Below are 21,178 nucleotides of genomic sequence, written 5' to 3'. Positions count from 1 at the left end.
ATGCCACCCATTGTGCCTCCAAACAATACATAGTAGCATAGAGACAGAAATAGATTGATCACTGCCTCCAAGATCTTATATTTCCAGTGGTATGCACCTTTAAGAAAGTGGGTTAGACATCATAGTTACTTTGACCCTGTCTCTGATACACATTCTGTGCAACTGCAGTTTCTATTTTAATTAACAACAGAGACTCATTCATTTTTCCAACTAATTGGTATTTTCTAATCAACAGGGGTCAAAGGGTGACTGTGGTCGCCCTGGACTCCAGGGTCCTCTTGGTTTTCCTGGAGGAAGAGGAGACAAGGTAAGTTAATTGTAAAAAGTGGAAGAATAAACGTTGCAATCTGTGTATCATATGTATCACCAATGTTAAGGCAAATAAGAGTAAATAGACTGTATTTAGTCAAAGAGAAGTAAATGTTAATTTTACTAACGTTAATCGCCTTCATGTTTTAATTCAATTAAATGGAAAGGGACCGAACAGGCATGTTGTGATGTGGTGAATGTCTGTCAAACTTTAATGAGACAAAGTTGTCACAATGTCTGTAATTTCATCTCCACATTAGAAAGAGCATTAAAGCATTATAGCACGGATTGATTGTCATACTCCAGATGCTAGGAAATGCAGAATCAGAAAGAAACACAAGAAGTGGGGAGAAGGAGTGATTTTATAGGAATGTTTAAAATTATGAAGGAATAGGGCACAGCAGAAAATAAAAATGTAGCTTAATGTTTCCTTCAAAAGGAAAAAATAAATCAAATTAAGTTTGTGATTTAAAACTGAGAACAGGTGAAACCTTTTGAATTCTGGAATGGATTGTCAGGGTTAGTTAATAAAACAGAATCCAAATCAGCTTTGACAGGGATTATGGGTTGATCAGACCATTAAGACCATAAGACATAGGAGCAGAAATTAGACCATTCAGCCCATCTGCTCAACCATTGCTGATAGGTTTCTCAACTCCATTCTCCAGCTTTCTCCTTGTTACCTTTGACCCCCTTGACAATCAAGAACTTATCTATCTCCCTTTTAAATATACTGAATGTCCACAGCCTTCTGTAGCAATGAATTCCATAGATTCACCATTCTCTGGCTGAAGAAGTTTCTCCTTATGCTCTCTTTGGGGTTCGAGTACTATTCTTGTGGGGGGTGAACATGTACACAGAGGCGAAAAGCTGAGCTATTTCTAAACTGAAATTAAAATGTGGATAAATAATTCTCAGAAAGGATGTTAGTGAGTTGAAAGGCTGTCAATAAAACCTCTTTAATTAAAAAAAACAACTACTTATTAATCTTTCACCCACTAAAAATACTGGTGTATACTTCTCAAGGATACTAACCTTGAAGTGAAGTTGTAAAATGGTGGAAGGTGGTGCAACAGCTCAGTCTTAGCAGACATCTCGGCTATTTCTATGATGAAACTGTACTCTGCTTGCTTGCATGGATGTTGGATTTAACTCCTTCTGTACAATTTGGTTTTTTTTTTGCATGGCCAGAAAGCAGTGCGGCAATGATGTATTTTCTAATTGACTGGAATGCATTCAACTTGAAAAAGCTTTGAAGTGCAGCAGAAATGAATGCAGTCTGTGGGAGCACTTTGCCCACTGCTGACCCTTCACAAAATGATATGATTTAAAAGGGCAAGTAAGATGCAGCTTGCAGCTTGTCTAATAGTAAAGTAGGAAATTGTTCAGTGAGCTGGAATTTAATTTAGATAAATGTGAAATGTTGGTAAGGCAAATCGGGGGCAGGTCAGGCAGTTAATGGTAGGCCACAGGGGAGTGTTACTGAACAAAGAGACCAAGGGGTGCAGGTGCATAGTTCTTTTAAAGTGAAGTCACAGGTAGACAGGATGGTGAAGAAGAAGTTGGACATGTTTGTCTTTATTGGTCAGAACATTAAGCAGAGGAGATGGGATATCATACTGAGACAACTTTTAGAATACTGAGTACAATTCTGGTGTCCCTTCTTTGGAAGGATTTTGTTAGACTTGAGAGAGTACAGAAAAGATTTGCAAGGCTGTTGCTGGGACTGGAGGATTTGAGCTATAGGGAGAGGTTGAATAGGCTGAGGCTTGTTTCCCTGAAGTATCGGAGGCTCAGGGGTGAGCTTACTGAACTTTATAAAATCATGCGGGACATGTACAGGGTGAACAGCCAAGGTCTTTTTCCTAGTGTGGGGGAGCCTAAAACTAGAGGGCATAAATTTAAGGTGAGAAGGGAATGATTTAAAAGGGTCCTGAGATGTAACTTTTTCACACAGACAGTGATGCATGTATGGAATAAGCTGCCAGAGGAAGTGGTGGAGCCTGGGACAATTACAACATTTAAAAGGTGTCTGGTTGGGTATATAAATGGAAAGGGTTTAGAGGGATAAGGGCCAAATGCAGGCAAACGAGAGAAGATCAGATTGGGATGTCTGGTTGGCGTAGACAAGTTTGACTGAAGTACCTGTTACGGTGCTGTATGATTCTATAAACAAATCATCTCACCGAGGCAATGGAAAAACTTTCACGAATGGGCTAAAGAAACTGCCTTTCGGTAAGATAATTGAAAATGATTTGGAGACACCAGTGTTCGACTGGGGTGCACAAAGTTAAAAATAAAACAACACCAGATTATAGCCCAACAGGTTTATTTGGAGGCGCCAGCTTTAAGAGTGCTGCTGCTTCATCAGGTGGTTGTGCTCCTCCATCCTAATCCACACTGGCACCTCCAAATCATGACTACCATTGACACCACTAACTGCCGGCTCAAAATGTAGAGGATCTCCAAGAAGATCACGCAGCACAACTACCTGATGAAAGAGCAGCGCTTCGAAAGCTAGTGCTTCCAAATAAACCTGATGGACTGTAACCTGGTGTTGTTTGATTTTTAACTTCGTTGAAAATGTCAGTGCCAAGGAAAAGGAAAGACAAAACTGGACAGAAACTGCTCACAAAGGTGGAAGTTGTCTGAAAGTCAGTGTGTTAGCTCTGAAGACTGTTACATAGCTGAGTAGATTAGGTGGTGTACAATGGAAAGACAACTCCACAGCAGCAGACTGCTTTTCTTCTTCTGAACAGTTAATCCCCAGAACATCACTTTAAACCCTTGCTTGATCCAATTTTGACTGTTTTAATCCCAGAAATTGGATGGATCACTGCTACCGGAGGATGCAGATGTTGCAAACCAATGTTTGTTTTGTCTTTTCAGGGTTCGGCTGGTGTTCCTGGTCTCAAAGGAAATGTGGTAAAAAACAACTGTGCATATTCTACTCATGATTGCTGCTGACATGCACAGAGGCAACCAATGATAATTGATAGAAGTTTTTCAATTATTTGTGTTTACTTCATAATCCTATTGACTTTGTAAGAGAACATAAAGAAAAACAAATATTTCCATTGGTTGGAGAACCTAGCACTGGAGATCAATGTTAAAATTAGAAATAGATTTTCGGGAGTGAAGTTTGGGAACACATCCATACAGGAGGGGTGGTAACAGTTTGGAACTTCTCTTTCCCAGATAGCAATTGGTGCTAGAATAATGACTAACATTTTTAAAATTAAAATTGATACATCTCTGTCATCGAAAGGTATTAAGGGGTATATAGCAAATGGAGATATATAGAACAAATCAGCAATTATATTTTTAATGCAGGAACAAACTAAAAGGGCTCATTTGCCTTCTTCTGTTTCCATATTACATCACAAACCACAATGCATAGGAGCAGAAGTAGACCATTTACCCATTGATATCAATGAAATCATGGCTGACATGTTCATTCTCAAACCCATTTTCCTGCATGATCCCAATAACCCATTGATTTCCTTATTGATTAAAAACACCAGCCTCAGCATCCCACTGTAGTAAAGAATTCCACAGATTCACAACCCTCTTAGAAAATAGAGTCATTGGATCCATACAACATGGAAGCAGACTATTCAACTCAGCATATCCACACTGACCCTCTGAAGAGCATCCCAACCAGACACACGCTTATCCCTGGATACTGGGGCAATTTAGCATGGTCAGTCCAACCTACCCTGCGCATGTTTGGACTGTGGGAGGAAACCCATGCCGATATGGGGCAAATGTGGAAACTCCTCACAGAGAGCCACCCGAGGGTGGGATTGAAGCCAGGTCCCTCATGAGCTACCATGCCATCCCAATAGTTTCCTCCTCATCTGTGTCTTAAGTGGGCCACCCCTTTATCTGAGACTATCCTGTCTGGGTCTACACTCACCTCAAGTAAAGTACTGTGTATTATGGAGATCTGAAACAAAAAAATAACAGAGAATGGTGGAAAATTAGCAGGTCAGACAGCATCTGTGGAGAGAAAGAAACACAGTTAGTGTTTTAAAGCAAACAAACCTTCTTCAAGACCCAGTCTGAGGTAGGAACATTGTCTAGCAGCCAAAGGATCTGGGTGAAAACTGCCATACAGTGAGAATGCTCTGCTGGTGGGTTCAATAAGGAGAGGGTGAGACTTCTGCCCCTCCTGTTCTAGAGACCTGTTTGACTAATTGATCGTTGAAGCAGCGCCCAAAGGAATCAGCAGTGGGCAAACAGGTGCTGGAGAAAGATAAATCCTTTCTTGGGTGGGCAGCCATGGGGGAATTAGTGATGATGGGAGTTGGGCTTTTCTGTTTTTGAGGAGTGGCATGTCCTTCTCAGCTTCTTTCAACTTGGGCTCAGAACATGAATTGCCCAATCAACCATACGTGTTCAAGTCAATCATATTGTGGCCTGAGCAGAATAACATCCTAGTCAGAGTTGGCTTAGCAAGAAGCTCAATTAACTGTTCATCATTTGTTTATAAATGGTGGGTGGGCTGCTGATTACCATATTCTGAGGGACAGCTGAGGGGGTTTGCAAGAGAAGCTGGTGGAACGGGCACCTTACCGAAGATGGTCTTAATGTCCAGTCCATTGTCACAATTTGTTTATTTAATAACCTTATTATATAAACTGTCTGTGCACTGTGATAATGGCCTGGGTCGAACTTCAGCTGTAAATGTCAAATGATGATTTATATTCGAAGATGATCTTCAAACGTATGCTGGAATGGATGCTGGAAATTGTCAACAAAACCAGAATGAACTTGAGAAACTCAGCAGGTCTGACAGCATCTGAGGAGAGAAATCAGAATCAATATCTCGGGTCCAGTTTTTTCAGAACTCCCTGCAGATGCTGTTGGACCTGCTGAGTTCCCAGCAATTTCTGTTCAACCATACCAATGCTTATTCACCTGTGAATACCGGCGTACCACGGTTCTGACAGACCCATGCACAACCTGACTGTATTTTTAAAATTTTACTTTTAAAAGGGAAAACCAGGTCTGAATGGAGAACATGGAGAGAAAGGGGAGCAGGTGAGTCTTGACACAAATCCAGGTTCTCCTGAGACTTCATAAATGTGGTTATTAACTCTTGCTCCACCCAGTGGCTGTGAGCATTTACTACATAGTGAAACTCCCCATCCAAACTACTGAAATTATCGAAATGAATTTTCGCCACCATTCAATGTTTGGGAAATAGTTGACTGCTTGCATATTTTAAACATTGATCTCCAACAGGCATGCCAATTATTCCCCGAGAGTCCATAATATGTTCTGGGATTATGATGTTAAGATTAGCCTAACAGCAATTGCTATACGTTCTCACTTTTCCACTTAAGGAGCAGATTTCATGTATAGTTGTATATAGATGAATGCGACCATCTCCCATGAGGTTGGCCGTGAAGACTGTGTAGAACCCCTGGACTTGTTTCAATCCTGCCACCTGGGCAGTAAGCTGGGAGAGCGAGAGAAGATGAAAGTTGGACAGGTTTTCTATTGCAGGGTTGATCTACCCTGCAAGGTCACAGCCTCTTACAGCAGGAGATTAAATATTATCACTTAGGTTTTGTTGAGTTGTAAGCATGCTCATTTGTTTTTTAAGAACATCAAATGTTTGTCTTTTAAAGGGCATTCCTGGTCTTCAAGGCAAGAAAGGAGAGGTATGAACCCTAAATTTAATTCCTATATAATTGAGTCACCATAAAATGCATCCTTGATTCTACCCAACAAGAACAAATGTATTGTTAAAAAGAAAATTGCGTGTCAGTAATACTAACAATGAAACCACCTTCAATTGTCATAAGAACTGAACTGAACAGATTCATTAACTTATTTTGGTAAGAATTTCTGCTTTCCTTACCCAGTCTAGCCGAAATGTGATTCCAGACTTACAACCATGTTACTGGTTCTTTGAAATGGTCCAGTAAGGTACTCAGTAGAGGGACAACTTTGGATAGGCAACAAACATTATAAGTAACATTCATACCCCATGATAGATTAAAATCAGTTGTTCCAGGGGTTTCATTTTAACATTGATTCTAATTATTTAAAAATTGGTAACAACAATATGTTCCAAAAGTTTAAGTATGACGAAATCTGTCCCATCCCAACTACTTCTCTATTCTTCTGAAAAAAGGGAAAGGAGCACCAAGGCAGGAAGCAATTCCTCAATATATGTGCTAGAGCAAGAGAGGTTATGCTTGATCTCCATGTCAGTATAATGGGGACGGAGGGCAAATGTTCAGTTTGGGAGCAATTACAGGAGAAAAGTTCAAATTGAAATGAGTCATAAAAATGAAAATAGCATCACTTTTTGAACAACAACCTGGATTTTCCAAGAGCCAGTCAACCATTCCAGGTGAGGGGTACCTGTGAAGCCAACAGAATTTCCATTATAGCAGATTCAAAAAAGAATTGCTTGGAAGCATGACAATTCTTCTGGACAGTAATCTGGAATCCTTGGTAAGTCTTCATTTAAATTATAGAATTTGAAGACTCCCAATACAATTAAATAAATAGTTACTCTGTATATGTTAGACTATTAAATATGGAGTATAATATTTGAGTAACAATTCAAGTGACTCCATACGTATTCCACACACCCTCAACTACACCTCCACCCGACTACTTACGCTCCCCAAACCCTTGTCCAACTTCTGCTTTGCTTTTTCCATTAATAATTATTTTCCAGTCTCTACTTCTGATGCGTGGTCAACAGCAATATATTTACCCACCTTTTCAACTTACAGATGACCTCTTACTATTTCAACCATCTTTCAGAGAAACAATGGGTTGAGTTCCAAATAATATTTTTTTAATGTAGAAAGCTTGATAACGAAATGATGACTATGTAAAAATTATCTTTGTGAAGGCTGGATAATCCAGGAACACAAGATTTATTTTTTAGAAAAGGCCATTCAGATACGCTAACAGTATCCAAATCATGAGTATTCTCATTTAAATGCAAATATAGTTTTATAAAATAAAACCAGAATCAGTTACCTGTATTGACAATCAGTAAGGCAAGGGATTCAAATCAATCCAGAATGAAATTTGTGATGTACCTGTCCTATTACCAAATGTATAATTAACTGATTAAAAATTCAATTTGCAAATGTTAATTGATTGTATTTTGTTTGCTAAAGTTAGAATTGGCACTTCTGGCCAGAGTCAAGCCATTTGATTTTTCTTTGTCTTCCTAGCCTGGAGCGCCTGGTGAAACTGGTCCTGTTGGGGCTCAAGGGCCTCGTGGTCGTCCTGGATTTCAGGGACCTTCAGGTGCAGTTGGTGCCCGAGGACTGGAAGGAGAACGAGGGGCTCCTGGGCTTCCTGGGTCTCCAGGTAAAGATGTAAGTACCTGAGGGAAGACTTGCAGTGTACACTATGGGAGAGTGTATGGCAATCCTGGGCTAAAGCTACTGAGTCCACTGTTCTTTGACCTCTGCTTGTCTGAGCTCACCATGTCCTTTATTACAAGGGTTCTTTAAGATAATTCGAGATCACCGTTCGAAAGGCACTGTGCAATGAACATCTGGCTTGCCAACAATTTCCAAACCTGAGTGTAAAATTAATATTTTATAAAGTAACACACTGAGACAAGACATATACATCAACATTGCAGTGAGAAAGCGTGGGCTGCAAAGGTGGATTGCTTTGTCAGTATGCTGTCCATTTCTCAGAGTGTGTTAATTTCTAGAATATAAAAGAGCATTTTTTATTCATTAATGTGATATAGACATTCCCATAATGCCAGCATTTATTGTCCATTCCTAATTACCCTAGAAGGTGGTGCTGTTAAGTAGGGAGCTCCAGGATTTTGAACCGATGAGGTGGAGGAGCACAAAATATTTCCAAGGCAGGATGGTGTGTGACTTAGAGGGGAATTTCCAGATTGTGCTATTCCCATATCCTTCTGGGCTAAAGATGATACGTGTTTGAAAGCTTCTGTGAAGGAACATTGTTGAGGTCCATTTTGTTAATCGTTTACATTGTTTCCACTCTGCACTGATGGTACAGAGAGTGAATGTTTTCTCAGGTATTTCTTTGAGGGCTATTTTGTTTGTTTACTTTTCTACAAATATATTCCAGTTACAAACTTATAGACACAGCCCAGTCATGAATTGTCAAGATTCTTGCTCCTAGGTGGGTTAAGCTTATGTGAGAAGAATGAATTTGGAGTAATTTTGAGATACCATTGTAACCCAGGATACTCAAATCAATTCCTTTTACTTAGAATCAAGGTATTCAAGTAGTTAGCTTTTATGTAACTGTTGTCTTTTTGGTGAGGGAAGTTTCTGCTCTTGACTGTAACTGACATGTCTAATTTGTGCTGCACAAAGCTGAAGGCTTTTGGCAGGTTTCCTTCTTCCAGCTTGGACAATAAACCCTTGGGATAGAATTTAACACGCCTCTACTTGAGAACGGGAAAGCTCAAAGAAGTTGTCCACTTTCAAGACCTCAGTTTAGACAGTATGCAGAACGTGTTGGGTGGGGTGTCCCTTGTTCAAAGGCACACAGTCATCGAGAGACCTGGCATCAGGTAGAGTCGTCTGACAATTCTCTGATGCCCTTGCTGCTGACTCCCATTCCCCTCTGTACTCTGACCACCATCCATCTCTTATATATCTATGTCTTCTGGGTTCCTCAGTGATCCTTAACCTCTCCCTGATTGCATTGATGCCAACTGGCACAAATTGGATTGGCTGCTCTTGGGTGCGCTTTCTCAGAAGAGGGTAATGAAGCTCTTGCCAGCTCTCTCCTCTTGTTAAATGAGATGCTCATCACATCTGTTAAGTATCATCCTTCTGATGCATCGTTAGTTTTTGTGTCTGCGTGCTGAACAGAGAAATATGTTCTGTTTATTGCCTGTTTTACTGAGGTAATTTTCTATTGTGGATGAGTCTCCAACAGAAGTTATACTGAGATTTCCAATCTATCACTGCTAGTCAGGACTGGATTCTGAACCAGATTTCACAGATGGCAGGAGATTTTGTTAACACACTATGTCCTTTGGATATACAGGTAACTTTAAATACATTATCTCTCGTAGCTCTGGTGTGTTAGAATTCATTTAAGTTTCTCTAATTAGACCTTTTGAGTGAATACAATTATTTCTGCCAATAAATACTTGTACAATTCATCCCAGTAGTTTAATGTTGTAACTCCCATAAAGAAATACTTTTGTCTGAACTTTCATATGTGATTTTGCTGCTAAGTAAAACCTTTCTCCACAGGGCAAAGAGCCAAGTGTCCATCGAATCAGAGAGGTGTGCATGAACATGATTCAAGGTAAGGAAATGCTGTCTGCTGTTGGTAATTTGATATTTGAAGGGTGAACCTTCAGTCTGTTGCTGCTTCCCTTGCCAAATGCTTTTGAAAATGTATGAATTAAGATCATTTCACTTACAACTGGAGGAAGAAAAATACTGGCAAACCCTCACATAGTACTGCATCCTGCTCTGCTGTTGTCCCTCACCCTGTCCACCAATCCCACCAATGTGACTGCTTCTCAGTTTCTGCAGGCAGCAGCCATTCTTTTCAGTGTTGGTTTCACTAAAATCCCAGACCCCACATCTCCAATGACACCTCAACATCTGCACCACCACAACATATTTCTGATTGGTTCAAAATGTGGATCCAGCATTTTTGATTGACAAACATCACCCATTCTCCATTGATACTGAATAAGCACAAAACTTTTAAAGAATAAACTCACTTTTTCAATTTATATTGCATGATAACATGAATACTGAAAAAATGATTTTGGAAGAGTCACAGATGAAATAATGATAGCATTTACAATCTTTATAATTCATGTGGTACACATGGTGTGGGATTTCAATGTATTTTAATCTCAATTATTTGAATTTCTGGATTTTGAACTAGTAGCAAGTGGATTTTCTGTATGTGAGAAAAAAAAGAGATTAACTTGCAAATATTTCTGTAGCCATGATGATTTCTATTAGAAAACTGTATGAGAGATCTTGGAGACTAATGTGTTTAAAAGAGTTTTACAAGTAAATAGATTAAACAGTGATATTAGGTTTTGGTTAAAAGGATCTAGAATAATTATTTTCTGCTTTGGGAAACACCTATAACCTGAAGAAAACCTTTTTGAGTTGTGCAGTTGGCAGAAACTGGATGTTTTTACAGTTGCATCCGCAGAAGGTTTAGAACATTTAAGCAATAGATTAAGTTAAAAATCACACAACATCAGGTTATAGTCCAACAGGTTTATTTAGAAATAGTATCTTTCAGAGCGCTCTCAAAGCTAGTATGTCCAAATAAACCTGTTGGACTATAACCTGGGGTGTGATTTTTAACTTTGTTCACTGCAGTCCAACACAGGTACCTCCACATCAAAGCAATAGATTACCTTTGGTTAGTTTAAAGTTCAAGATCAGAGTGTTTCTTTAAAACTTTGAAGGAGTTACTAGATGTTGAGAAAGTCCATACCCAGTTGTATGAAGACTCTAGGAAGAAGGTATCAGATTCTCAAGATAGACAATTGAAGCCACGTTTAAATTAAGCCCTATGGCTATGATAGAGAAAGCCATTTGCTCTTGTGAGCACTGTACAGGGGAGTTTGGAATCCATGGAATTGTACCTTAGCACATATTTCAAAATCTTTGAATTTGTGTTAAATGAGAATAGTTTGGTTTATTTTGTTCCTTTCTTTTGTCTAATAATTTTTTTTTGTTAAATCCAAATCCACTGCATTTTCTGCTTGCGTTTCAGTGAAAGATTACTTTATTTAAAAGAAAAACATGATCTATGTAGCTAAACTTTAGTCTGGGATCAGGTTTGTCCAATAATAAAATTAGTAGGGACCATAACACAGACAAATATACAATTGTCAAATTGTATGGTCATTGAGCAGATTAAATGAGAGCTGATGTTGCAAATAAATGTCTGGCCATCAAGAGTGCTTTGAGACATAAGTCGAATTGTTCCTGCAAGAATTTTTCCCTCATTACATTCTTTTCCTTTACAACCATAATGAAATAATGTTAATGCATCAGTCTCCCAAGATGTGCCAAAATTTGCTGTTAAACATGTAAATGGCTATTAGACCTATAATATCTGAAACTAACTCAATATGTTCCCTTGTGATTTTTCTTCAATAGTCTCATCATTGAGAAAATGTTACATTGTATAATCATCCAAACTGACAGTTATGCACAAACCAAATTTTAATGTAATGGTTACACGAGATTATACAAGATGAATTTGTTACATACAATGGGAGATCACAAAATGTATCAGACATAAGATATCTCAACATTGCTGCACAACTCAATAACCAATGGAAATTGAAAAAGCTATCTTCAATGTCATTTAAAAAAAAATGATTGCCATTCAATTTCAAGACTTTGACTTAATGTCACAAGCTCAATTTAAAATATTTCATTTCTAATGTGTTCCTCAATCCAATGGCATTTGTCTCTGTTGTGCTAATTGTCTGAACTCTCCCATACTACGATATGTTGGAACAGAATTAAAACAGAAAATGCTTGATTGAGTTTAACAAAGGAGACATTTCACGAAGGATAGTTTAAATCATCACTTATTAGATTATTATAAGCGATCTGCATTACACTAACTACTTTTAAACTGTCACTACTTTGTAACTAAAAGATGGCCAGGATGTGTATCTAATTAAGAGATGGGAGGTGTGCTGCTACATTCTCACAGTTACTATGTTGGATGACTTAGCCGGTGCCATAACTTGTTTTAGAAGTCTGTTAAAACAATTATTACAATGAAATGTTACTACTATTCCTTCACAGAAAACATGCCTGAAGTAATGGACAACAGTTGCTTCTTTTCAGGATAAATATCCTGATCTGCTGCAAAATCTGGACAATTTTGTTTTACAAAATAAACAGGAGTTTTTCTCCCTCGCCTCCAAAACATACCAATCCCAACACCCCTCCCACCCCACCTCCACCCCGCCCCGCCCCAGGCAACCCAATTTGCTTAATTAACATGCCAACCTTACAACCTCCCACCCCCCCTCCCCCCCCCCCCAACCCCGTACAACAAATGTGAGCAAATTGGGCAGCTAAGGCTTGCTGCAGGTCTAGCAGATAACTGGGTTTCCAGTAGATAAAAGCATAAAATGCATGAAATATTTGAATATGCAAATTAGGAGCAGGAGTCAGCCATTCAACCTGTCAGATCTGCTCTGCTATTCAACAAGGCCATGAGTGATTTGATCATGGCTTCAGCTTCACATTCCTACCTACCAATGATAATATTTGTGTCCCTTGTTTGTCAAGAATCTATCTATTTCTGCCTTAAAAATGTGAAGCAACCCTTCCCTACCACTCTTCTGGGAAGAGAGTTCCAATGACTTACTGCCTGAGAGAAAGATTTCCTCCCCCTCTTCTTCCTGGAGCTGTGGTTGAGCGGTCTAAGCCACTGGATTAAGGTTCATGCCTCCACAAAGGCATGGGTTTGTGTCCCCTGCTGCTTTATAGAAAGAGCAGCACGGTGGCTCAGTGGTTAGCTCTGCTGCCGCACAGCGCCAGGGACCTGGGTTCGATTCCAGCCTCGGGTAACTGTCTGTGTGGAGTTTGCACATTCTCCCCGTATCTGCGTGGGTTTCCTCCCACAGTCCAAAGATGTGCACGTTCGGTGAATTAGCCATGCTAAATTGCCCATAGTGTTAGGTGCATTAGTCAGGGTAAATGTAGGGGAATGGGTCTGGGTGGGCTGCTCTTCGGAGGGTTGGTGTGGAGTTGTTGGGCTGAAGGGCCTGTTTCCACACTGTAGGGAATCTAATCTTAACTCAAAGGCTCGTTATTATTAATATGACATCTCCTGGTTCTAGTCCCTCCGATTAGGGGAATTATGATTTTCTACATCTACTCAGTCAAGTCCTATCATAATTTAATATGTTTCCACATATTAAATTATTCATCAAAAGAAGAATGCATACTGGCCCAGTATCTCCATCCTCTCTTCATAACTCCCCCAACCCAGTCAAATAGGAGTCAAGTTAATCTTCACTGAACTGCTTCAAACTCATGTATATCATTTCTTAAATAAGACTACAATTGTTCATAATACACCAGATATAGTCTCACCAATGCCCTATAGAGTTGTAAAAAAACGTTCCTGCCTTTAATGTTCCTTTGCCTTTCCTATAAACAATATCTATTTGCCTTCCTAATCACTTTCTGTACTTGTAGACAACTGTGGGTGGCACGATGGCACAGTGGTTAGCACTGCTGCCTCACAGCGCCAGAGACCCGGGTTCAATTCCCGCCTCAGGCGACTGACTGTGTGGAGTTTGCACATTCTCCCTGTGTCTGCGTGGGTTTCCTCCAGTTTCCTCCCACAGTCCAAAGATGTGCAGGTCAGGTGAATTGGCCATGCTAAATTGCCCATAGTGTTAGGTTAGGCGTATGGGTGGGTGGCGGTTCGGTGTGGACTTGTTGGGCCGAAGGGCCTGTTTCCACACTGTGATGTAATCTAAATGTGATTCACATGCCAGGAGAACCAAAACCCTCTGGATCTCAGAATGCTGCTCTCTCTACATTTTAATTAATTGCTGTTTTTCTATCCTTCCTACTAAAATGAACAAAACCACATTTTCCTCCATCCACCAAATGTTATTCACTTAATTACCTATAGCCTTTTGCAGATTCCTTATGTTCTCTTCACAAATTAATTTCCCATTTATATTCTGTGCCATCAGCAAACTTAGCAACCATATACTCAATCTTTTATCCAAGTTATTCATATAACTTGTCAATAGTGGAGGACCCAGCACTGATCCCCGTGGAACCCCATTTGTCACATTCTGTGAACCATAAAATACACTCTTTGTTCCCTGTTAGCTAAACAATGCTCATATTCATGATATTATCCTACTTCCCACACAATGAGCACTTACTTTGTGCAGTAACCTCAAAGTGGAATCTAGTCAAATGCCTTCTAGGGATAGTGAGCATGATCCAAGTGATAACCTGTCATATTTCCTGATTTTTGGATTTATTTTGATCAAAAACACAAGCATCCCAAAAATGTTGGGGTCAATGTGAGAACATAATCCTCCTTCTCGCTGTGTGTAGAGTGATACAGTAAAATTCACTTTCTAAATACGTGGCTACCTCAATCTATAAGGTCAAGAGGATCAGATACATAGATTCATAAAATCACGCAGCATGGAAACAGACCCTTTGGTCAAACTAGTTCATGCTGACCACATTTCAAAACTAAACTAGTCCTTCCTGCCTGCATTTAGTCTATATCTCTCCAATTCCCGATGAAGGGCTTTTGCTTGAAATGTCAATTCTCCTGCTCCTCAGATACTGTTTGATCTGCTGTGCTTTTTCAGCACCACATTCACAACTCTATATCTCTCCTAGTCTTTCCTATTCATGTACTTATTCAAATGTCTTTTAAATGTTGTAACTGTACCTGCATCCATTTAGCAGTTCATGCCATACACTAACCATTCCATGTAAAAACATTGCCCTCATGCCCTTTTTAAATTTTCTTCCCTCTCAGCTTAAAAATATGCCCCCTAGTTTTGAACTCCCCCACCTTAGGGAAAAGACCATTGTTATTCTTCTTATCCATGCCCCTCGTGATTTTATAAATCTCTATAAGGTCACCCCTCACTCTCCTATACTCCAGTGAAAAAATTTCCAGCCTATCTTTATAACTCAAACCTTGCATTCCCGATAACATCCTGGTAAATCTTTTCTGCACCCTTTCCAATTTAACAATATCCTTTCTATAATAGGGAGACCAGAACTCCACAACATACTTAACCAAAGGCTTCACCAACATCCTGTACAATCTCAACTTGACATCCCAACTCCTATAATCAAAAGTCTGAACAATGAAGGCAAGCCTGCTAAACACTGTCTTATCCACCCTATTGACCTGCGATGAAAATGTCAAAGAAGTATGTACCTGAACCCTAGGTCTCTGTTCTACAACACTACCGAGGGCCCTGCCATTAATTGTATAAATCCTGCCCTTGTTTGATTTGATTTACCAAAATGCAGTAACTCACTATTATCCTAATTAAACTCCATCTGTCACTCCTTGGATCATTGACACAATTGTTCAAGAGCTCTTTGTAATCTTTGAAAACCTTCTTCACTGTCCACTATACCACCAATTTTGGTGTCATTGCAAATTTACTAACCATGCCTCCTATATTCTCAACCAAATCACTTATATGAATGACAAACAAAAGTGGAGCCAGTACTGATCCCTGTGAAACACTGCTAGTCACAGGCCTCCAGTTCGAAAAACAGCCCTCCACCACCACCGTCTGTCTCCTACCGTAAAGCCAATTTTGTATCCAGTTGGCAAGCTCTCCCTGAATCCCACGTGAGCTAATTTTACTAATTAATCTACCATGTAGAACCTTATCAAAGGCTTTACTAAAATCCAAGTAGACGAAGTCTATCTTTGTGCCCTCATCAATCTTTTTGGTTACCTTGTCAAAAAACTCAATCAAATGTGTGAGACATGATTTCCTTCACATAAAATCATGCTGACTATCCCTAATCACTCCCTGCCTCTCCAACTGCATGTAAATCTTATCTTTCAGAATCACCTCCAACAACTTACCAACCACCGATGTCAGACTCACAAATCTGTATTCCTGTACAGCCTTTCTTAAATAAAAGCACAACATTAGACACCCTCCAATCCTCCAGCACCTCACCCATGGTTATAGATGGTACAATTATTTCTGCTAGGGGCCCGCAGAAGTTTCGTCCCCAACTTGCCAGATGGGAACGCCAACACCTGGATATTCCTCTGGAAGCCATTCACCATCCTCTCTTGGAAGTATATCACTGTTCCTTCACTGTCATCGGTCAAAATCCTGGAATTCCCTCCGTAAAGGCATTGTGGGTCAACCTGCAACACATGGACTACAGCTGTTCAAGATACCCTAAAAGGACTTTCCCAAGGATAAGAACCAAACATTATTTGAGTGGAGGCTGGCGTGTGCCTATTGGTTTGATTTAAAAAGGCTGATTTTGAAATTGTGCAAAGATGTAACAAAGAGCTTATCAGCAAATGAATTACAACAGGCATGCTGGATGTGGATGAATGAAGGCAGGTTTCTAAATCAGCTTTTCCCATCGACAGTGATTCACAAAAGACCCAGAGATTAAAGATTATTGGAGGTTTGAGGTCAGTTATAGTTGTGTGATTCACAAATGCTTCGGAGAATTGTAGGAAAAGATGAGCTTGCCAACTGGACACAAAATTAGCTTTGCAGTAGGAGACAGACGGTGGTGGTGGAGGATTGTTTTTCAGACTGGAGGCCTGTGACCAGCAGTGTTCCACAGGGATCGGTACTGAACCCACTTTTGTTTGTTATTTATATAAGTGATTTGGTTGAGAATATAGGAGGCATGGTTAGTACTGAAATCATAGCTGTGGAGGTGCTAGTGTTGGACTGGGGTGGACAAAGTCAGAAGTCACATGACACCAGGTTATAGTCCAACAGGTTTATTTGAAATCACAAGCTTTCAGAGTGTCACTTCTTTGTCAGGTGAAGACTTCACTGTCGAAGGAGCAACGCTCCAAATGCTTGTGATTTCAAATAAACCTGTTGGACTATAACCTGGTGCAATGTGCCTTCTGACTTTGAAATCTCAGTTAGTGGTACTTAGAGGTGAACACTGAATTGAATAGTGTGTGTGCAAAGAATGTTTGAAAGGAAACTAGTTTTTGCACATTGCTGTTCAATTAACACACAAATCATACAAATGTGGCTGATTCTTGCTCCTTTCAGTCCCTCAGCCATTCAATAAGATCATTGCTGATCTGACTGTAAGTTCAATACCCAATTCATGCCTGGTCCTGAAAACCTTTCACCCCTTTAATTAAGAGCCTATCCATCCCTGCCTTAAAGATATTCAAAGACAGTGCATCCACCATTTTCCTCCGACACGCAGTGCTTTGCGGGCAAACATTTCACCTCATCAGTTTTAAATGGGGATGCCTGATTTTTAAACAATGAGTCCTGGTTATAGGCTCTCTCATAAGGGAGGAACATGCCCATCACATCTAATTAAAACAAATGGAGAGAATGCTGGAGAACTCAGCAAGTCTGGCAGTATCTTCAGAGAGAAATAGAATTAATGTTTCAAGTCCGGTACAATTTCTACACAACTGAAAGTTGCAGAATATTGATATGTTTTTATACTTTGGAGAGGTGCAGAAGATGAATAAAAGGGCAGGCAGAAAAAAGGCCCAATGGAAAAGGCAAGAGGGTGTTTAATAATGGAGAAAGAGGAAAAGAGATATAAAAGGATATAAGTTAAGGTGTGAAAGGGCAAGCAACAGGACTGTGCTGTCATGGAGTGAGAATGTAAGGAAAATGAAGAATGTGCATGATATGGTCAGTTTCTGAAATTATTAAATTCAATATCGAGACCTTGAAGTTGTATAGCACTTAAGTGAAAAACGAGATGTTGTTCCTTGAGCTTGCTTTGTTTTTCGTTGGAATACGGAGGTATGGCATAGAGGGTGAGTTGGAGGTTTGGATTAGGAATTGGCTGGCTGGAAGAAGACAGAGGGTAGTAGTTGATGGTAAAGGTTCATCTTGGAGTGCAGTTACTAGCGGTGTTCCGCAAGGATCTGCTTTGGGACCATTGCTGTTTGTCATTTTTATAAATGACCTGGAGGAGGGGCTAGAAGGTTGGGTGAGCAAGTTTGCGGATGATACGAAAGTCGGTGGAGTTGTTGACAGTGAGGAAGGATGTGGCAGGTTACAGCGGGATATAGATAAGCTGCAGAGCTGGGCAGAAAGGTGGCAAATGGAGTTCAATGTGGGTAAATGTGAGGTGGTTCACTTTGGTATGAGTAACAAAAAGATGGGGTACTGGGCTAATGGTCAGATACTTGGCAGTGTGGATGAGCAGAGGGATCTTGGTGTCCATGTACACAGATCTCTGCAAGTTGCCACCCAGGTAAATAGTGCGGTGAAGAAGGCATATGGCGTACTGGCTTTTATTGGTAGAGGAATTGAGTTCCGAAGTCCTGAGGTCATGTTGCAGTTGTATAAGACTCTGGTGCGGCCGCATCTGGAGTATTGTGTGCAGTTTTGGTCACCATACTATAGGAAGGATATGGAGGCACTGGAACGGGTGCAGAAGAGGTTTACCAGGATGTTGCCTGGTATGGTAGGAAGATCGTATGAGGAAAGGCTGAGGCACTTGGGGCTGTTTTCATTGGAGAAAAGAAGGTTTAGGGGTGACTTGATAGAGGTGTACAAGATGATTAGGGGTTTAGATAGGGTTGACCATGAGAGCCTTTTTCCACGTATGGAGTCAGCTATTACGAGGGGGCATAGCTTTAAATTAAGGGGTGGTAGGTATAGGACAGATGTTAGGGGTAGGTTCTTTACTCAGCGAGTTGTGAGTTCATGGAATGCCCTGCCAGTAGCAGTGGTTGGCTCTCCCTCTTTATGGGCATTTAAACAGGCATTGGATAGGCATATGGAGAATAGTGGGCTAGTGTAGATTAGGTGGGCTTGGATCGGCGCAACATCGAGGGCCAAAGGGCCTGTACTGCGCTGTATTGTTCTATGTTCTATGTTTTATTAAAGCAAGCCCAGGACAAATCTTCCCTTTCCAGCTCCTTAAGCATTCCCTCTAATTTCTTATTGGCTGTGTAACCTCTGAGATCTGATATAGCAGCAACTTCCAGAACTGAAAGTCAATGGCATGCTTGGATGGATTAGCAGAGTGGCTGTGCATGTGTGCAACTGAGAGGGAATAGTTAATATCTTCTCAACTCCAGTGCAATAACCCTAGTCTGCCCAACCTCTACATATGAGATTAACTCCTCATTCCAGGTACCAATATCGCAAAGCCTCTCTGAACTGTCTTCAAAGCATTTACATCCATCTTTAAATAATATCAAAAATATTTGTTTATTAATCCGGATGCGATCTTACCAGTGCCCTGTTTAACTGAAGCATCAACTCCCTCCTTTGGTACTCAACGTGGTTCATGATAAATTTTGACAAACATTAAGATTGACAAGTTGCCAGGCTCAGACCAGATTTGTCCTTGGCTGCTTTCGGAAGCAAGATTTTTGCATCCTCGCTCTCCACCGGAGTCGTACCTGAGGACTGGAGGGAGGCAAATATAATTCCTCTCTTCAAGAAAGGAACTAGGGAAATCCCCGGCAATTACAGACCAGTCAGTCTCATGTCTGTTGTCTGCAAGGTGTTAGAAAGGATTCTGAGGGATAAGATTTATGACCATCTGGAAGAGCATGGCTTGATTAAATGCAGTCAGCATGGCTTCGTGAGGGGCAGGTCATGCCTCACAAATCTTATTGAGTTCTTTGAGGATGTTACTAGACAAGTTGATGAGGGTCGAGCAGTGGATGTGGTGTATATGGACTTCAACAAGGCATTTGATAAGGTTACACATGGTAGGCTCGTTCAGAAGGTCCGGTAGGAATGGGATACAGGGAAATTTAGCTGTCTGGATACAGAATTGGCTGGTCGACAGAAGACAGCGAGTGGTAGTGGAAGGAAAGTATTCTGCCTGGAAGTCAGTGGTGAGTGGTGTTCCACAGGGCTCTGTTCTTGGGCCTCTACTCTTTGAAATTTTTATTAATGACTTGGATGAGGAGATTGAAGGATAGGTTAGCAAGTTTGCAGACATCACAAAGGTTGGAGGTGTTGTTGACAATATAGAGGACTGTTGTAGGCTGAAGCGTGACATTGACAGGATGCAGAGATGGGCTGAGAGGTGGCAGATGGAGTTCAACCTGGATAAATGCAAGGTGATGCATTTTGGAAGGTCGAACTTGAAAGTTGAATACAGGATTAAAGACAGGACTCTTGGCAGTGTGGAGGAACAGCGGGATATTGGTGTGTAGGTACATAGATCCCTTAAAATTGCCGCCAAGTGGACAGGGTTGTTATGAAAGCATATGGTGTTTTGGCTTTCATTAACAGAGGGATTGAGTTTAAGAGCCGTGAGATCTTGTTGCAGCTCTATAAAACTTTGGTTAGACCGCACTTGGAATACTGTGTCCAGTTCTGGTTGCCCTATTATAGGAAAGATGTGGATGCTTTGGAGAGGGTTCAGAGGAGATTGCCTGGAATGGAGGGCTTATCTTACGAAGAGAGGTTGACTGAGCTTGGATTTTTTCATTGGAAAAAAGAAGGAAGAGAGGGGACCTAATTGAGGTGTATAAGATAATGAGAGACATAGATAGAATTGATAGCCAGAGACTTTTTCCCAGGGCAGAAATTGTTAACAAGAGGGGTCATAGTTTTAAGCTATTTGATGGAAAGTATAGAGGTGATGTCAGAGGTGGGTTCTTTATGCAGAGAGTTATGGGAGCATGGAGTGCGTTGCAGCAGCAGTTGTGGAAGCGAGGTCATTGGGGATATTTAAGAGACTGCTGGACATGCATATGGTCACAGAAATGTGAGGGTTCGTACATTAGGTTTACCTTACATGAGGATCAATGGTCGGCACAACATCGTGGGCTGAAGGGCCTGTTCTGTGCTGTATTGTTCTACGTTCTAAATGATAACATTCTATTACTTTTCTCATGGTGCATACTGTTCTTTTTTATAATTCAGTCTACAGGATACTGCAATCCTTCTGCACCTCAGAACTCTGCAGTCTGTCACCATTTAGACAACTTGCTACATTTTTCTTCCTGTCAAAATGGATTACTTCACATAAACTCATTTGTCTACTTACTCAGTTAAGCTGTCATTGTATCTTCTTCATGCATTTTTCGACAAACTGCTTCCCTAACCATTTTTGGGTTATCAATAATTTTAGCAAAGATGCTTCTATCTCTTCATTTATGTCAGATGTGTTCTCAGTTC

General features: G+C 40.4%; 1 protein-coding gene across 4 annotated transcripts in view; it reads left to right on the top strand.

Annotated features, from left to right (window-relative positions):
- Positions 1-21,178, top strand: part of LOC140476952 (uncharacterized) — a 121,326-nt gene that overhangs the window by 93,002 nt on the left and 7,146 nt on the right. For all 4 annotated transcript variants that reach the window (XM_072569974.1, XM_072569973.1, XM_072569972.1 and 1 more), the window contains 6 exons: positions 236-307; positions 3,199-3,234; positions 5,311-5,355; positions 5,949-5,981; positions 7,524-7,670; positions 9,555-9,609. In XM_072569974.1, the coding sequence (XP_072426075.1) occupies positions 236-307; positions 3,199-3,234; positions 5,311-5,355; positions 5,949-5,981; positions 7,524-7,670; positions 9,555-9,609 (388 nt within the window). The remainder of the gene's footprint in view (positions 1-235; positions 308-3,198; positions 3,235-5,310; positions 5,356-5,948; positions 5,982-7,523; positions 7,671-9,554; positions 9,610-21,178) is intronic.

This window comes from Chiloscyllium punctatum, chromosome 5 (assembly GCF_047496795.1).
Source record: "Chiloscyllium punctatum isolate Juve2018m chromosome 5, sChiPun1.3, whole genome shotgun sequence".
NCBI classification, from domain to species: Eukaryota; Metazoa; Chordata; class Chondrichthyes; order Orectolobiformes; family Hemiscylliidae; genus Chiloscyllium; species Chiloscyllium punctatum.
Note: the sequence above shows the minus strand (reverse complement) of the source record. Positions and strands in the feature narration are given on the sequence as shown.